This window comes from Lagenorhynchus albirostris, chromosome 14 (genome assembly GCF_949774975.1).
Source record: "Lagenorhynchus albirostris chromosome 14, mLagAlb1.1, whole genome shotgun sequence".
NCBI lineage: Eukaryota > Metazoa > Chordata > Mammalia > Artiodactyla > Delphinidae > Lagenorhynchus > Lagenorhynchus albirostris.
In genome coordinates this window covers 78,212,474-78,229,512 of record NC_083108.1, presented here as the reverse complement: position 1 = coordinate 78,229,512, position 17,039 = coordinate 78,212,474, and the positions used below count along the sequence as shown (strand labels likewise).

The window sequence follows — 17,039 nt, the reverse complement described above, 5'->3', positions numbered from 1 at the left end:
GTTGGTTTCATAGAGACCCTTCTCCAGCCCCCAGACATGCCTCAGGTCTTTCAGTAACACACATCAAGGATGATAATTTGTAGAGTTAGTTTGCATTTGTTTCAAATGTTACCATGTGTTTTACTACAGGTATTATCTCATTTAATCCTTCCACACACTTCTTAGGTAGGTACAATTGCTACCCTCCCTTTTCAGACAAAGAAAGCGGGGTTCAGAGAGGTAAAGTGACTTGCCCAAAGACACACAGTTAAGAAGGTGGGTGAGCTGAGATTCAAATTGAAGACTCACTGATCCCAGGGGCTTTGCTCTCAATCACTATAGCACCCATAGCTGCCCTCCTGGTCAGGCCATAAGTATTTATTTTTGTCTGCTGCCCTCTTCCAAAACTGCACATACTTTAAAGGTCTCTCCTCTGCTCCACCCTGTGTCTCCCTGGTAAGACCAAACCCCTGCAGGAGACCTTGCCAGGATGCACTCAGCACGGCGGTGCCATGAAGGGGTAACCTGAGAAACAGAGATGCCCTAGGATCATGATTATGACTCAAGGCTGATGTTCGGGTAACCCGAGTTCCAATTCTGACTCTATCATTAATTTATAAGTCACCTCAGGCATGTCACTGCTCACTCCAAGTCTCCTGTTCTCCCACTGATAAAATACCAAGGTTGAAGCATATCAGGAGCTGCAAACTCAATGCCAACACAGGCCTGCCTCTCAGATAGCTTAAATGGATGCAGCAGGTTGCCGGGGGGTGGGGGGGGGGAGCAGGGGAGACAGTAAGGAGTGGTGAGGCCTCTGGTGAACCAGAGAGCACCTGACCCAGGGGTATGGCTGCTTCTCAGATCAGCTGAAGGTCCAAGGTAGGAATGCAGGCCTGGGCTTCTAGAGCTCCTGCCTTTTGAATAGAAGTTGCCAGAAAAACATATTTTCGTATGACATCTCCTGGCTTTAATATATGGCCACCAATTAAAAAGACAAAAAACACTTTGCAGGTCAAATAAAACATGTCTGCAGGGGTTATGAAGGGTTGAGAAACAATCGGACTTAGGGAATCATAGCACTTGTCCCCAAAGAGTGCTCACTGGACATACTGACTGACTGAATGAATGAATGATGGGAGCCTGATCCCTCTGGTTTCCTTCTTTGACGTGTTCTCCTGTCCATACCTAAAATCAGGAAGCTCAGGCCACTTACCCCAATTCCACCCCTCGCCCTAGAATGGCTGGAACTCAGGGTCTTCATTCACAGTCCCCTCTGGGTCCTCTTTGGGCCTAGCCCCTTAGAACTAGGTGAAACGGGTGTGGAGGGAACAGGGCCCCAGAAAACCTCGAGTTAGGGCCTGAGTCATCCAGACTCTGCTCTCTGCTGCCCCCTGCAGGCTTCTTCAAATACTGCCTCCAAGGTTTGCTGGGATTTTTAACTCGCCCCTCTAAGGAACATCTCTTTGACCAGCCCTTGGGGTGTGGAACACTGAACCTGCTTTTAGTCTAGGGATTGACAGCCTAGAAGAAACTCCGGCAATATTTTTAAATACAAAAAAATTAAAAGGTACTGTACATAGAAAAACCTCACAGGGTACAAAAGAGTCAATAGCTGGCCAAAAATATAAAGTCCATTATCCTTGGCATTTGCGTGTGGTGGAAGCAACTGAGGAGCCTGGAATCAAGTGTCTGTAGGTTCTGTCACCTCCTCTCTGAGACTTTATTTTCTCATCTCTAAAATGGGGATAACAGCTATAAGAGAAATGAGTCATGGTGACTAGAGTTGACAATACTGTACTGCTAAGAGACTAGATCTTAAAAGATCTCATCACAAGAAAAACCATTGTAACTATATGAGGTGATGGATAGGTTAACCACAGTTACTGTGGTAATCATTTAGCAATATAAACATATGTCAAATCATGATGCTGTAACCTTGGACTAATACAATGTTATAGGTCAATTATATCTCAATAAAACTGGGAAAATTTTTTTTAATAAAAATAAAATGGGGGGCTTCCCTGGTGGCACAGTGGTTCAGAGTCCGCCTGCTGATGCAGGGGACGTGGGTTCATGCCCCGGTCCGGGAAGATCCCACATGCCGCGGAGCGGCTGGGCCCGTGAGCCATGGCCGCTGAGCCTGCGCGTCCAGAGCCTGTGCTCCGCGAAGGGAGAGGCCATAGCAGTGAGAGGCCCGCGTAGCGCAAAAAATAAATAAATAAATAAATAAATAAATAAATAAATAAAATGGGGATAATCCTGCCTGCTAGATCGTGGTCAAGCGTAATAGAGATCATGGAGATCACAGTGCTTAGTACAGCCGCTCACATACGTGAGGTCTCCAAAAATAAATAAATAAGTAAATATTCATGGTCATAACTATGCTTCAGACTAGTCATTTACTATGTGCCAGACACTGAGACAGCTGCTTCCACATCCACTTTCTCACCTAATTCTCATAAAACCCCAAGAGGCAGGTATTTCTACCATTTTATAGAAGTGGAAACAGGCTCAGAGAGGTGAAGTGACCTGCCTAAGGTCACACAGCTAGTTAAGAGGCATAGAGGGGATCTGAATCCCAGGGGAGTCACTGTCTGACTCCAAAGCCCTTATTACCCCTCTTTTGTCCATTCCCCCATCTTCAGTATTCCATGTCCCTTGGGGCCCTCACCTCCTTCTCTTCTTCCGGGTAGCTTTCTTCTTTTTCTTCTTCCCCCTGGAGGAAGCGGGTGGCGTCAAGTCTTTGCCTTGGGAGGCACTGAGGGGAAAACAGAACTGGGTATTAGAGGACACAGGGCTCCCCAAACCCCCAATCAGGGCTGTTGCAGCTGGGAAAGGATCCAGTTCCTTGGAGGGTGAAGGACCCATAGTGAATACTTAATTACCATCTCATGGCTGATTTGGTTACACTTCAGATTAAATGCCTCAAATAAGGAGTTAATGCTGACCTAATGAGACAGATGCTGTACGTTACCCAAACATCAATTGATTAGTTAAATCAGAGTTACAGAGGTTAACTGCTCCTTAATAGATTTATTATTGAATTTGCAAATGGCTCACCTTGGTAAATAAATCAGTTTTTAAATAATTAATCGGCAATTCAGCACCCTCTCTCCACAATACAACGTGTCTGTAGTTCCTGCTGGAAATTAAATAGGAGGCAGAAGGTAGGTTAAGTAACAGCTGATTATTAAAACTATATTTGCCAAGGTCTAATGTAAGAAGATACATTTCTTATATGGCTTCACGGAACCTCAAAAATCTCCGCTCTTCAGGAATAATTATTCGCTGTTCAATTAAATTCAAAGGCTCAGGCTGCAGTTAAATGAAGTCAAGTTATCTCCTTTTATAATTGGGGCAGGCTCCAGGGATTTTTTTTAAAGCACTATCCCATGGCAAAAAGATATGGTTTTGGATGAAAAACTGCTTGGGAATTGAAACATGCCAACCCAGCTGAACCTCTTTGGGAAAACAGATTATTAATAAAATGTTACTATCATTATTAGTAACAACACAGCTACCGTTTATTCACTTATTATGCACCAAATGTTTTATATACTTTGATGCTCACAAAAGCACTTTAAGGGTGTTACGATTTTTTTTTAACATCTTTATTGTAGTATAATTGTTTTACAATGGTGTGTTAGTTTCTGCTCTACAACAAACTGAATCAGCTATACATATACATATATCCCCATATCTCCGCCCTCTTGCGTCTCCCTCCCACCCTCCCTATCCCACCCCTCTAGGTGGTCACAAAGCACCAAGCTGATCTCCCTGTGCCATGCGGCTGCTTCCCACCAGCTATCTATTTTACATTTGGTAGTGTATATAAGTCTATGCCACTCTCTCACTTCGTCCCAGCCCACCCTTCCCCCTCCCCGTGTCCTCAAGTCCATTCTCTACATCTGCGTCATTAGTCCTGTCCTGCCCCTAGGTTCTTCAGAACCATGGTTTTTTTTTTTAGATTCTATATATATATGTGTTAGCATACGGTATTTGTCTTTCTCTTTTTGACTTACTTCACTCTGTATGACAGACTCTAAGTCCATCCACCTCACTACAAATAACTCAATTTCGTTTCTTTTTATGGCTGAGTAATATTCCATTGTATATATGTGCCACATCTTCTTTATCCATTCATCTGTCGATGGACACTTAGGTTGCTTCCATGTCCTGGCTATTTTAAATAGAGCTGCAATGAACATTGTGGTACATGACTCTTTTTGAATTATGGTTTTCTCAGGGTATATGCCCAGTAGTGGGATTGCTGGGTCATACGGTAGTTCTATTTTTAGTTTTTAAAGGAACCTCTATACTGTTCCCCATAGTGGCTGTATCAATCTATATTCCCACCAACAGTGCAAGAGGGTTCCCTTTTCTCCACACCCTCTCCAGCATTTGTTGTTTGTAGATTTTCTGATGATGCCCATTCTGACCGGTATGAGGTGTTACCTCATTGTAGTTTTGATTTGCATTTCTCTAATGATTAGTGATGTTGAGCAGCTTTTCATGTGCTTCTTGGCCATTTGTATGTCTTCTTTGGAGAAATGTCTGTTTAGGTCTTCTGCCCATTTTTTGATTGGGTTGTTTGTTTTATCAATATTGAGCTGCATGAGCTGTTTATATATTTTGGAGATTAATCCTTTGTCTGTTGAGTCGTTTGCAAATATTTTCTCCCATTCTGAGAGTTGTCTTTTCATCTTGTTTATATTTTCCTTTGCTGTACAAAAGCTTTAAAGATTCATTAGATCCCATTTGTTTATTTTTGTTTTTATTTCCATTACTCTAGGAGGTGGATCAAAAAAGATCTTGCTGTGTCAGAGTGTTCTTCCTATGTTTTCCTCTAAGAGTTTTATAGTGTCCGGTCTTACATTTAGGTCTCAAATCCATTTTGAGTTTATTTTTGTGTATGGTGTTAGGGAGTGTTCTAATTTCATATTTTTACATGTACCTGTACAGTTTTCCCAGCACCACTTAGTGAGGAGGCTGTCTTTCCTCCAGTGTATATTCTTGCCTCCTTTATCAAAAATAAGGTGACCATATGTGCGTGGGTTTATCTCTGGGCTTTCTATCCTGTTCCATTGATCTATATTTCTGTTTTTGTGCCAGTACCATACTGTCTTGATGACTGTAGCTTTGTAGTATAGTCTGAAGTCCGGGAGCCTGATTCCTCCAGCTCTGTTTTTCTTTCTCAAGATTGCTTTGGCTATTTATGGTCTTTTGTGTTTCCATACAAATTGTTCTAGTTCTGTGAAAAATGCCATTGGTAGTTTGATAGGGATTACACTGAATCTGTAGATTGCTTTGGGTAGTAGAGTCATTTTCACAATGTTGATTCTTCCAATCCAAGAACATGGTATAGCTCTCCATCTGTTTGTATCATCTTTAATTTCTTTCATCAGTGTCTTATAGTTTTCTGCATACAGGTAGGTCTTTTGTCTCCTCAGGTAGGTTTATTCCTAGGTATTTTACTCTTTTTGTTGCAATGGTAAATGGGAGTGTTTCCTTAATTTCTCTTTCAGATTTTCCATCATTAGTGTATAGGAATGCAAGAGATTTCTGTGCATTAATTTTGTATCCTGCTACTCTACCAAATTCATTGATTAGCTCTAGCAGTTTTCTGGTGGCATCTTTAGGATTCTCTACATATAGCATCATGTCATCTGCAAAAAGTGACAGCTTTATTTCTTCTTTTCTGATTTGGATTTCTTTTATTTCTTTTTCTACTCTGATTGCTGTGGCTAAAACTTCCAAAACTATGTTGAATAATAGTGGTGAGAGTGGACAACCTTGTCTTTCTCCTGACCTTAGAGGAAATGGTTTCAGTTTTTCACCACTGGGAATGATGTTGGCTGTGGGTTTGTCATATATGGCCTTTATTATACTGAGGTAAGTTCGCTCTATGCCTACTTTCTGGAGGGTTTTATCATAAGTGGGTGTTGAATTTTGTCTTGATGAGTCTGGCTAATGGTTTATCAATTTTGTTAATCTTCTCAAAGAACCAGCTTTTAGTTTTATTGCTCTTTGCTATCATTTCCTTAATTTTTTTTCATTTATTTCTGATCTGATCTTTATGATTTCTTTCCTTCTGCTAACGCTGGGGCTTTTTTGTTCTTCTTTCTCTAATTGTTTTAGGTGTAAGGTAAGGTTGTTTATTTGAGATGTTTCTTGTTTCTTGAGGTAGGACTGTATTGCTATAAACTTCCCTTTTATTACTGCTTTTGCTGCATCCCATAGGTTTTGGGTTGTCATGTTTCCATTGTCATTTGTTTCTAGGTATTTTTTGATTTCTTCTTTGATTTCTTCAGTGATATCCTGGTTATTAAGTAGTGTACTGTTTAGCCTCCATGTGGTTGTATTTTTTACAGATTTTTTCCTGTAACTGATATCTAGTCTCATAGCATTGTGGTAGGAAAAGATACTTGATATGATTTCAATTTTCTTAAATTTACCAAGGCTTGATTTGTGACCCAAGATATGATCTATCCTGGAGAATGTTCCATGAGCACTGGAGAAGAAAATGTATTCTGTTGTTTTTGGATGGAATGTCCTATAAATATCAATTAAGTCCATCTTGTTTAATGTATCATTTAAAGCTTGTGTTTCCTTATTTATTTTCATTTTGGATCTGTCCATTGGTGCAAGTGTTAAAGTCCCCTACTATGATTGTGTTACTGTCAATTTCCCATTTTATAGCTGTTAACATTTGCCTTATGTATTGAGGTGTTCCTCTGTTGGGTGAATAAATATTTACAACTGTTATATCTTCTTCTTGGATCGATCCCTTGATCATTATGTAGTGTCCTTCTTTGTCTTAATAATCTTTATTTTAAAGTCTATTTTGTCTGATATGCGATTGCTACTCCAGCTTTCTTCTGATTTCCATTTGCATGGAATACCTTTTTCCATCCCCTCACTTTCAGTCTGTATGTGTCCCTAGGTCTGAAGTGGGTCTCTTGTAGACAGCATATATATGGGTCTTGTTATTGTATCCATTCAGCCAGTCTATGTCTTTTGGTGGGAGCATTTAATCCATTTACATTTAAGGTAATTATCGATATGTATGTTCCTATTACCATTTTCTTAACTGTTTTGGGTTTGTTATTGAAGGTCTTTTCCTTCTCTTGTGTTTCCTGCCTAGAGAAATTCCTTTAGCATTTGTTGAAAAGCTGGTTTGGTGGTGCTGAATATTCTTAGTTTTTGCTTGTCTGTAAAGGTTTTAATTTCTCCGTCAGATCTGAATGAGATCCTTGCTGGGTAGAGTAATCTTGGTTGTAGGTTTTTCCCTTCACCACTTTAAATATGTCTTGCCACTCCCTTCTGGCTTGCAGAGTTTCTGTTGAAAGATCAGCTGTTAACCTTATGGGGATTCCCCTGTGTGCTATTTGTTGCTTTTCCCTTGCTGCTTTTAATATTTTTTCTTTGTATTTAATTTTTGATAGTTTGATTAATATGTGCCTTGGCGTGTTTCTCCTTGGATTTATCCTGTACGGGACTCTCTGTGCTTCCTGGACTTGATTATTTCCTTTCCCATATTAGGGGAAGTTTTCAAGTATAATTTCTTCGAATATTTTCTCAGTCTGTTTCTTTCTCTTGTCTTCTTCTGGCACCGCTATAATTCGAATGTTGGTGTGTTTAATATTGTCTGAGGTCTCTAAGACTGTCCTCAATTCTTTTCATTCTTTTTTCTTTATTCTGCTCTGTGGTAGTTATTTCCACTATTTTATCTTCCAGGTCACTTCTCTGTTCTTCTGTCTCAGTTACTCTGCTAATGATTCCTTCTAGAGAATTTTTAATTTCATTTATTGTGCTGTTCATCATTGTTCGTTTGCTCTTTAGTTCTTCTAGGTCCTTGTTAAACGTTTCTTGTATTTTCTCCATTCTATTTCCAAGATTTTGGATTATCTTTACTATCATTATTCTGAATTCTTTTTCAGGTAGACTGCCTATTTCCTCTTCATTTGTTAGGTCTGGTGGGTTTTTACCTTGCTCCTTCATCTGCTGTGTGTTTTTCTGTCTTCTCATTTTCCTTATCTTACTGTGTTTGGGGTCTCCTTTTTGCAGGCTGCAGGTTCATAGTTCCTGTTGTTTTTGGTGTCTGCCCCCAGTGGCTAAGGTTGGTTCAGTGGGTTGTGTAGGCTTCCTGGTGGAGGGGACTGGTGCCTGTGCTCTGGTGGATGAGGCTGGATCTTGTCTTTCTGGTGGGCAGGACTGCATCCAGTGGTGTGTTTTGGGGTGTTTGTGACCTTAGTATGATTTTAGGCAGCCTCTCTGCTAATGGGTGGGGTTGTGTTCCTGTCTTGCTAGTTGTTTGGCATAGGGTGTCCAGCACTGTAGTTTGCTGGTTGTTGAGTGGAGCTGGGTCTTAGCATTGAGATGGAGATCTCTGGGAGAGCTTTCATCATTTGATATTACATGGAGCCGGGAGTCTCTGGTGGACCAATGTCCTGAACTCAGCTCTCCCACCTCAGAGGCACAGGCCTGACACCTGGCCGGAGCACCAAGACCCTGTCAGCCACACAGCGGCAGCTCTGTCCCTCACTGCGCCTCCTGGGTCATGGCCTGCTGCTGCTGAGCCTGTGTCCTGCTTCTACCTGTGGTAACCCAACGGGAGCACGGGCAAGCGGACGGTCTCGAGAGGGTCTGCTGCTGAATGCTGGCCAGCCTCGTTCTCGTCCCTCGTCCCGGCAGCAATCCAGCAGCTGCAGTCGGGTCTCCTTTCTAACAAATCCTAAAGGGGTACTCAGATGACACCTTGTAGAACTTTCTGGGGATCAGGGTCAAAGAGCCTGTTAACATAGTGGCGACTGCTAGCTGTTACTTCCGAAAGGACGCTCGTGCGGATTGGGGTCTCCGTCAGGCACGCCATCTTGGTGCTATGATTTTTACTGTCTCGTTCTACAGGCGAAGAAAACCAGGTTCAAGAGAGTTGAACTGTCTTGCTCACAGCTGCACAGTAAGGAAGTATCCGAGCTGGAACTTGAATCGAGGCCTGTGTGATTCCTAGCCTGAGAGCCTTCCCATGAAACCAGCTGCCTTTTCACACTTGTTTGTGTGGCTGAGCTTTCAGAAGTTTCTCAACTCTTTACAAAACATCATAAAATGCTGCCATGATTAATTACATTCTAAGAATCTGGTATTTACAGTTAGTAGAAAAAAACGATACAGTGATTAGAATATATGTCAAGGTCTCCGCATTGTCAGCCAATACAAATCATATAGCCATATCTAGAACGTTTCAAGAGAGTCACCTTTAGCAGGTTAAAAATAAAAATCATAGGGATTAAGTACCTAGCTCGTTAACTACACTTACGTGTTATATAAAGCACAAAACACAGCACACATACCCGGGAAGCAAACAGACCTCTTGTGTAAGCACGGTAAGTCACTTCCAAATTTTTCCTTCAACGAGGGATTGACACAGAGTAAGAGCCTAATAAACATTTGTTGAGTGACCAAATGAGGGATGAATGGATGAAATAATTTAGACACGTGTTAAATCATCTTGTTTCATATAAACACTTCCCAGTGTAACAGCTGCTAGGAATTTGAGAAAAACTGAAAACACTTAAGGCATAAATGCTTAAGGAGAAAGAAAAGACCTTTTAAAAATGTGTCTTATAAAATAGAGAAAGATTTTATTGTTTCTGTCAATTACTGTCACTTCATTCTCATACCCCAGGGTCTCAGGGGAGCAAGGTTTGGGAACCACTATCCTAAACTCAGATTTAAGTGATGAGATAAAACCCAAAAGCCCTACAGAGAAAGACAAATATTATATATCATTTATTTGTGGAATCTAAGAAAATGATACAAATGAACTTATTTACAAAACAGAAATAGGCTCACAAACATAGAAAACAAACATGGAGTGGGGTGGGAGGGGGGAGATAAATGAGGAGTTTGGGATTAACATATACACACTATATATAAAATAGGTAAACAACAGGGACCTACTGTATAGCACAGGAAACTAGACTCAATATCTTGTAGTAGCCTACAATGGAAAAGAATCTGAAAAAGAATATATATATCTGAATCACTTTACTGTACACTTGAAACTAAAACAACTTTGCAAATTAACTATACCAAAAAAAAAAAATACTGGTAGGAAAAAAAAAAGCCCTTGAATCTGGATGGATTTGATGTCTGTGAGGGGGGTGATTAACCCCCTCCCTAAATCCCAAATGCCTTTCCTCTACGTCTTTTCCATGCACCAGTCTCCCGGGTATGCCCTTGAACACAGTGGGGCGGTAGGGCCAGAATAGTGGTTAAGTGCACCACAGTGACATAAGGGGCGGCTAAACACGCAGCAGTTAAGTATGCAGCGGTCACATATACAGTGGTTCACTACACAGTGGTCAGATACGCGGAGGGGAAGTATGCAGCCATGAAGAATGCTGGCTCCAGAAACGGACACACTTGGATTTGAACTACCGCTCTATTACTTCCTAGCTGGGTGGCCTCTATGAGTATCACTTTCATCATCTGTAAGATGGGTATAAAACATGAGACCTGTGTCCTTAGTTCGTTACAAGGAACGAGGGAGCTTACTTATGCGATGTGCCCTGGACCAGCACGGAGCAAGTTACAGTAAATGTAGTGTCTATTATTATAATTATTATGATTTTGATTATCACTAGCTATAGGTTTATCATCAATATTGTGGTTTTTACTCACGTCAGAGAGCAGGTCACAGATAGGGGAAGGGAGCAAGGGGCCTGGACACTCTACAATCGAATGGACGACACGGCATCATTTTTAGATTATCATGTCCAGAACCTTCTCTTTCGGCTCCGTGAGACTCCAACTAGCATCTTAAGGTCCTCTTATATACCAGGCTCACTGTCAGAATCTGTGCACACCTGATCTGATTTAATCTTCACTCGACTTTGAGAATTAGATCTCAATATCCCCATTTTATAGTTGTGAAAACTGAGGCTCACACAAGAAAACAAACTTGCCCAAGGTCACTCAGTTAGTAAGTGATGGTGTGCAGGTTTGAACGCAAGTCCCTACAACACACTAAGTCCCCTTTGGCTGTCTAGGAGTCAATATTTTGAAAGTATGGAAATTCCCTTCCCCTCCCCTTCTCTCTCCATCTCCTTCAGCCTCTTATGGAAACAACATTTTTTTTTCTGTTTCCTGGGGAAAATCCTCCAGAACCGATGTTGAACTTCACTTCTTCAAGCTGATAGGATTAACTGTTTCCCCCGCATTGAAATCACGGCCTAACTAACTAAAGCCTGTAGCTAGTCTGGGTAGAGGGCACCCTGGGTGGAGAAGCAGACTTCATCCATGAAAGCTGCTCTGGCTTCCTAAGCCACTGCCTCAGGATTCAGGCTCTTAACTAGAGACTCCTGTTCGTAAGTCTCAGGGGTCTATGAGTCCTCTGAAATGGGACACAGAACTTGGGGAGTATTCTTGGCATTCATAGCTTCCATCTAATTCTCAGATGGGTTTTGATCTGATTTAAGGATCTCAAAGAGGAACTTGCAAAAGCGAGAGAGGAAGAGTGGTCAGAGAGACAAACTTCATTTCTCCAACCTCAAGTTGAACTTCCCTGTTAGATTGAAGAGGGGAGTGGGGGCAGGGTCTCACCTGTGTGCTCTGGCAGGACTGGCCTCCTGGCAGGCTTTGCCTCTCTCCCAGCTGTTGGAGCCCAAGACCTCAGTGGCCAGAGGCTGGCTCAGCTTTTCCGAGGGTCCATCCTGAGCTGGGACCATGGGGCTGCTCTGGGGTTCTGTCCTATAGGGGAGGAAATAAGGAGGCAAAAGTGTTAGGATATGACAGAGATTCTTACTGTTCATCAAACATTCATAGATGTCAGAATATTTCCAACCTCCCTCGGAGTTAAGCTGGGGCCATATCATCATCAAGGGTCAGTGGTCTCTGAATGGGAGTGATGTGTATTGTTTCCAGGTTGAGGCAGTAAGATCTGTGTGTCATCTCCAGCTCTCTCTCCCTCTGTCACAGTGACTTTGGAGGCCACACATTCCAAAAGGTGAAGCTACTTGATGGAGGAGAGACGCCTGGACCACATCAGACTTTGCATGACAGAAATAAGCCTTAGTTAGGTTAAGCCACTGAGGTTTAGGGACTTACTTGTTACTGCAGCATAGCCTAGCCTAACCTGATTGAATCACAGGGAGAGGCTGGAAACCAGCATTTTACTTCCTTCCTCAAGACTTAACTGGAGGCCAAAGCAGTATAGGATTAGTTCAAACTCTCCTTTGCCATTTCAATCCCACTTTTCTGCCTTATCTGTGTATGGCACAGAGACAGCTTCATTTAAACACTATCTTCACGATTTAGTAACTCTAGGTCCTGGGATCAGTCCCTCAACCTCTCTGAGCTGCAGTTTCCTCAACTATAAAATAGGGAATAATATCAGTCCATATATTGTTGAGTTGTTGTGAAGATAAAATGAGATAATACAAGCAAACAGGAAGACCTAAGAAATATCACTGCCCTTTCCCTTTACTTCTCTGTGAACCAAAGCTCCCATTTGGTGTCCTTAGCAGGTGTGAGCACGCCTACTTGGGACGGCAGTTCCCATGAAGGCCTGAAGTTCTCTTCTCTGCCTCTGAGATGAGGTCCAAATAACACAGGGAAATTACCTGCGTCCCACCTCCTTCTCTGAGCCCCAGAGAGGGAAAGGAAGTTGCTTAGTTACTCAGTCTTTGAAGAAGCTGTCACTCAAGTCTCCTGGCTCCTGTCATTCAGTCAGGAGTCTGAGAACCACAGGTGGATCTGGCCCCATCCAGCGAGCATCCCAGCCTGCTCACCCTGCCTGCAAATCCCAGGTCAAGCATTGATCAAAGGCATTAGCATTTCTCCTGCACCGAGCTCCTGCAGCCAGTGCATCAAGATTGGTTTTATGACTCAGGATGCATACATTTGATAAGCCCCCTGCTCCTTCGGGCTGCCAGGAGCGCAGGCCAAGCCTGGTCAATATTGAAGGAAGGGCAGCAAAACACATCCTTCTCTGTCAGCCGCTGATCGCTGCATCTTTAGAAGCAGAGCTGGGGGTACTTCAAGCCCAGGAAGGATGGAGATTCTAGTCGGGTCTGCCCAGCCCTCCTCACTGCCAACTCCATGCTACCAGAACTCCAGTTTTCCCTACACCTCCCTGCAGCCCTTCTCCCACGATGAGGGTTCCATTTCCATGCCTGCGTTCCCTCCAGTCTATCTGTGTGGAATGCTGCCCTGGCTCTTTTCAGATAACTCAAAGCTTGCAGTTTCTGCCCAGCCTCCAGCAAGGTTTGCCTCTTGCCACACTTGTCCTAGCCAAGGCTAACCCAACATTCACTAACGCCTATTCCCTGAGTGCGTGCGGTATGTCCAGGCCAGTTCTAAGACCGGCGATGCAGTGAACAAGACACAGGTGTTCCCCGAGATCATGGAGTTTAGATTACAGATGGAAAAGCAGGTAATAAACACACGAGAAAGTAAAAATATGGCTTATTTGTTGGTAATAACTTATGGAGAGAATAAATCAGTGGAATGGGGCTAGGAAATGGGAGCAGGTGACTGTTATTTCATATACAGTAATCAGGGAAGGCCTTTTTTAGGAAGTAACAAGAGAGTGGAGACTTGAAGGATCAGAGACTAACCTTGCAGTTTGTGTTGGTTTTAAAATGTGTTCACAAATTCTTTGACACTCATACCATCAAAAGCTGAATCCTAGAAGATGTGGTATATATACGATGGAATACTACTCAGCCATAAAGAAGAATGAAATAGTACCTTCTGCAGCAACGTGGATGGACCTAGAGATTACCATACTAAGTGAAGTAAGTCAGACAGAGAAAGAGAAATATCATATGATACCACTTATATGTGGAATCTAAAACACCCGATACAAATAAACTTAGTTACAAAACAGAAATAGACTCACAGACATAGAAAACAAACTTACGGTTACCAAAGGGGAAAGTGGGGGGAGGGAAAAATTAGGAGTTTGGGAGTAACAGATACACACTACTATATAGAAAAGAGATAAACAGCAAGGACCTACTGTATGGCACGGGGAACTATACTCAATATTTTGTAATAACCTATTTGGGAAAACAATCTGAAAAAGAATATCTATATGTGTGTGTGTGTGTGTGTGTGTGTGTGTACACACACACACACATATGATGGAATCACTTTGCTGTACACCTGAAACTAACACAATATTGTAAGTCAATTATACTTCAAAAAAAAATAAATAAATTTTAAAAAGAGAAAAAAAAAAAAAAAGCTGGAGCCTAACTTCCCTCTCTGTGAATACTGGATGGGCTAGTGACTCACTTTTAATGAACAGACTGAATTAAAAGTGATGAGATGTGACTTCCAAGACGAGGTCATGAAGGCAGCTTCTACCTCTTCCTCTTGGATTGATCACTTTGAGGGAAGCTGGTCGCCATGTTGTGAGGACACTCAAGCAGCCCTGTGGAGACGCCCATGTGACAGAACTGAGGCCTCCTGCCAACAGCCAGCACTATCAGCCATGTGACTGAGCCACCCTGGAAGTGGGTCCTCCAGCTGCAGTCAAGCCTTCAGATAAGACAGCAGCCGTGGCTGACATCTGACCACCATCTCATGAGAGTGGTGAGTGAGTCAGTCACCCAGCCAAACTCTTGACTCACAGAAACTGCAAAACATAACTGTTTATTGTTGTTTTAAGCCACAAAGATTTGGAGTATTTTGTTGCTCAGTAATATACAACTTCTATACAGGTATCCGCAATCAGTGGAAGTATGTTCTAGGCAGAAGGAATAGCAAGTTCAAAGACACTTGGCATATACAAGGAATAGCAAGCAGGGGTTAGAGTGATAAGAGGACAGATCAGAGATGAGGTCTTTGATGGGACCTAGGAATCTGTATTCTTAAAAAGTTCCTTGGGGGCCTCTGATACTGTGCCAGGTTTAGCAAAGCCTGGACTACATAGGTCATGGAAGACCTTTGGGTCCCATGTGGCTGAGATGGGTGATGTGGTCTGGCTTACATTTCAGAAGGTTCTCTCCACGGGCTTCGGACACTCAAAGGAAGGGAAGAAAGAGATCGGGAGACTACTGCAATGACTTAGTGATCAGCGAGTTTACCAATGGATGCGTATTGTCCAGCAGAGTCTTGAGTTGGACACACACACAAGAATGGAATTTTGGACTTTCTGGAGCATTACAGGAAACCAAGACACAAATATGTGCCTGAGGCAACCTTGCACTAGGCAGAAACTGAGTCGATGTGGGGAGTTTGGCAGTGAATAAATACATGACAAATAGTGCTGCCATTGGATGGAAGGTCTCAGTGACTTGTGCTAATAGAGGCGTGGGTTATCCCCAGTGCAGGGAAAGCTGGGGGGTACTACTGCCAGGCACTGGCGGACAAAGCTTAAGGCAGGGACAGTGCCTCACCCATCGCTGCCCGCAGCAGGGTGGAGAATCAGGGATGGAAACCCTGACAATGGTTTGATGAGGAGAGCGGTATAATGGAGCTGCTGCAGCTTATAGCTTAGCTTGACACTCCCTGATGTGGTAGTTCTTTTTTTTCCCAGTAGCACTGGCTTCCCCTTGCTGGTGTTGGGTACCTCACCTGGGATTATAACACAAACAAAAACAGAATTGATTCTACCAGGCTGACAGGGAGTGGTGAGGGAAAGATGAAAGGAATCCTTCCTAATGTAACATTTAAGATTGTTTTAAATGTGTTCTAATACTTTGCTTCTTAGCTTTTTTAAAACTGAAAGAGACTCAGGGATCATGTAGTCCAGGCTCTGCTAAACATGGCACAGTATCAGAGGCCCCTTAAGGAACTTTAAAAAATACAGATTCCTAGGTCCCATCATAGCCATAATAAATCAGTCTCCAAGGATGAAACGTGGGAACCTGCAACTCAAAGAAACATCCCAGGTAGTTCACTTCTATTAGGTCAAGAATAAATCCAAACTGATTATTGGGATTAAAGGGCTCTGAGTGACCTGGCCTCTGTCCCTCTAGACCCCATCTCCTACCTCCTCCCCGTCCCTTACTCTGCTTTGGCCACATGGCCTTCTTGCTGCTCCTCAGATGGAACAGGGCCCTTACTCAGAGCCTTTGCTCTTTCTGTTCCCTCCACCTGGTATGCTGTTCCTCCCCCAGCTATCTGCATGGCCGGCTCCTTCTTTTCACTCAAATGTCACCTCCTCGGAGAAGCCCTCCCTTATCCCCTTATGTAATCGTGCTCCTCTCATCACCGGCCACCGTCACAGTGGCCTGCTGTGCCTTCCCTCCTTCACAGTACTTGTTACTATTTGAAATGACCATTTTACATGTTTATTTGCTAACCGTTTGTCTTCTGGACTAGAATGTAAGCTTCCTGAGTGTGGGAACTAGTCTCTTCTCTCACCACCGAATCCCCAAAGATCTAGTGCCTGGCATAGACAATGCCTCCTTACTCAGGAAGCATTTGTTGAATGAATGAATTTACAAATCAATTCTGATGACCAATCTCATGTGAGAACCACAGGTCAGATGCAACCTCTCCTCACATATAAAGAAGCAGAGGTCCAGGAAGAAGGACCAGTCTGAGGCCACACAGCACTTCAGTGGACTCAGACCTCAGCCATGGTACCTCCACCCCCTTAGCCCCACCCATCTTCCTTCTTTGCCTCCAGCTTTGCATCTTTGCAGGGCTTTAAGAAAAATTCTGTGTCCCATCCTTGCTGAGGAGTACAGGCAGCTGCCTCGTTTTTTCCACGCAGCTCTCTGATGTTGCATTAAAAAAAAATACTTAAAAGAAGGCGAGCTCTTCAGGGGACGGCTAAAACAGTGAAGTCAAGGGCCAGTGCACTCCACTTCACAGAAGGAGGGAGGGAGGCACAAGTGCTGCATTCCTCAAGGCCTCCCGCTCAGTTCCTGCTAATCAGCGACCTGGAGCTTAGATGCTGCTCTCCGTAGTCATGGCAACCAGCAGATTCACAGCCTGTGATAAGAGGGCTGAACTTTCTGCAAAACTCTCCAAGATGACGGGCTCCCTAGCTGCTTCCCTGCTTCCCCCATCAAAGCTCCTGACTCCAACAAAGTGTTCAC

The 17,039-nt window shown here is 43.1% G+C and overlaps 1 protein-coding gene across 1 annotated transcript in view; it reads right to left on the bottom strand.

Moving 5' to 3' along the window:
* SRRM4 (serine/arginine repetitive matrix 4) overlaps positions 1 to 17,039 on the bottom strand; it is a 161,588-nt gene that overhangs the window by 36,120 nt on the left and 108,429 nt on the right. The window contains exons 2-3 of the mRNA XM_060121630.1: positions 11,584 to 11,730; positions 2,651 to 2,737 (exon numbers count right to left, since the gene is read on the bottom strand). Of these exons, the coding sequence (XP_059977613.1) occupies positions 2,651 to 2,737; positions 11,584 to 11,730 (234 nt within the window). The remainder of the gene's footprint in view (positions 1 to 2,650; positions 2,738 to 11,583; positions 11,731 to 17,039) is intronic.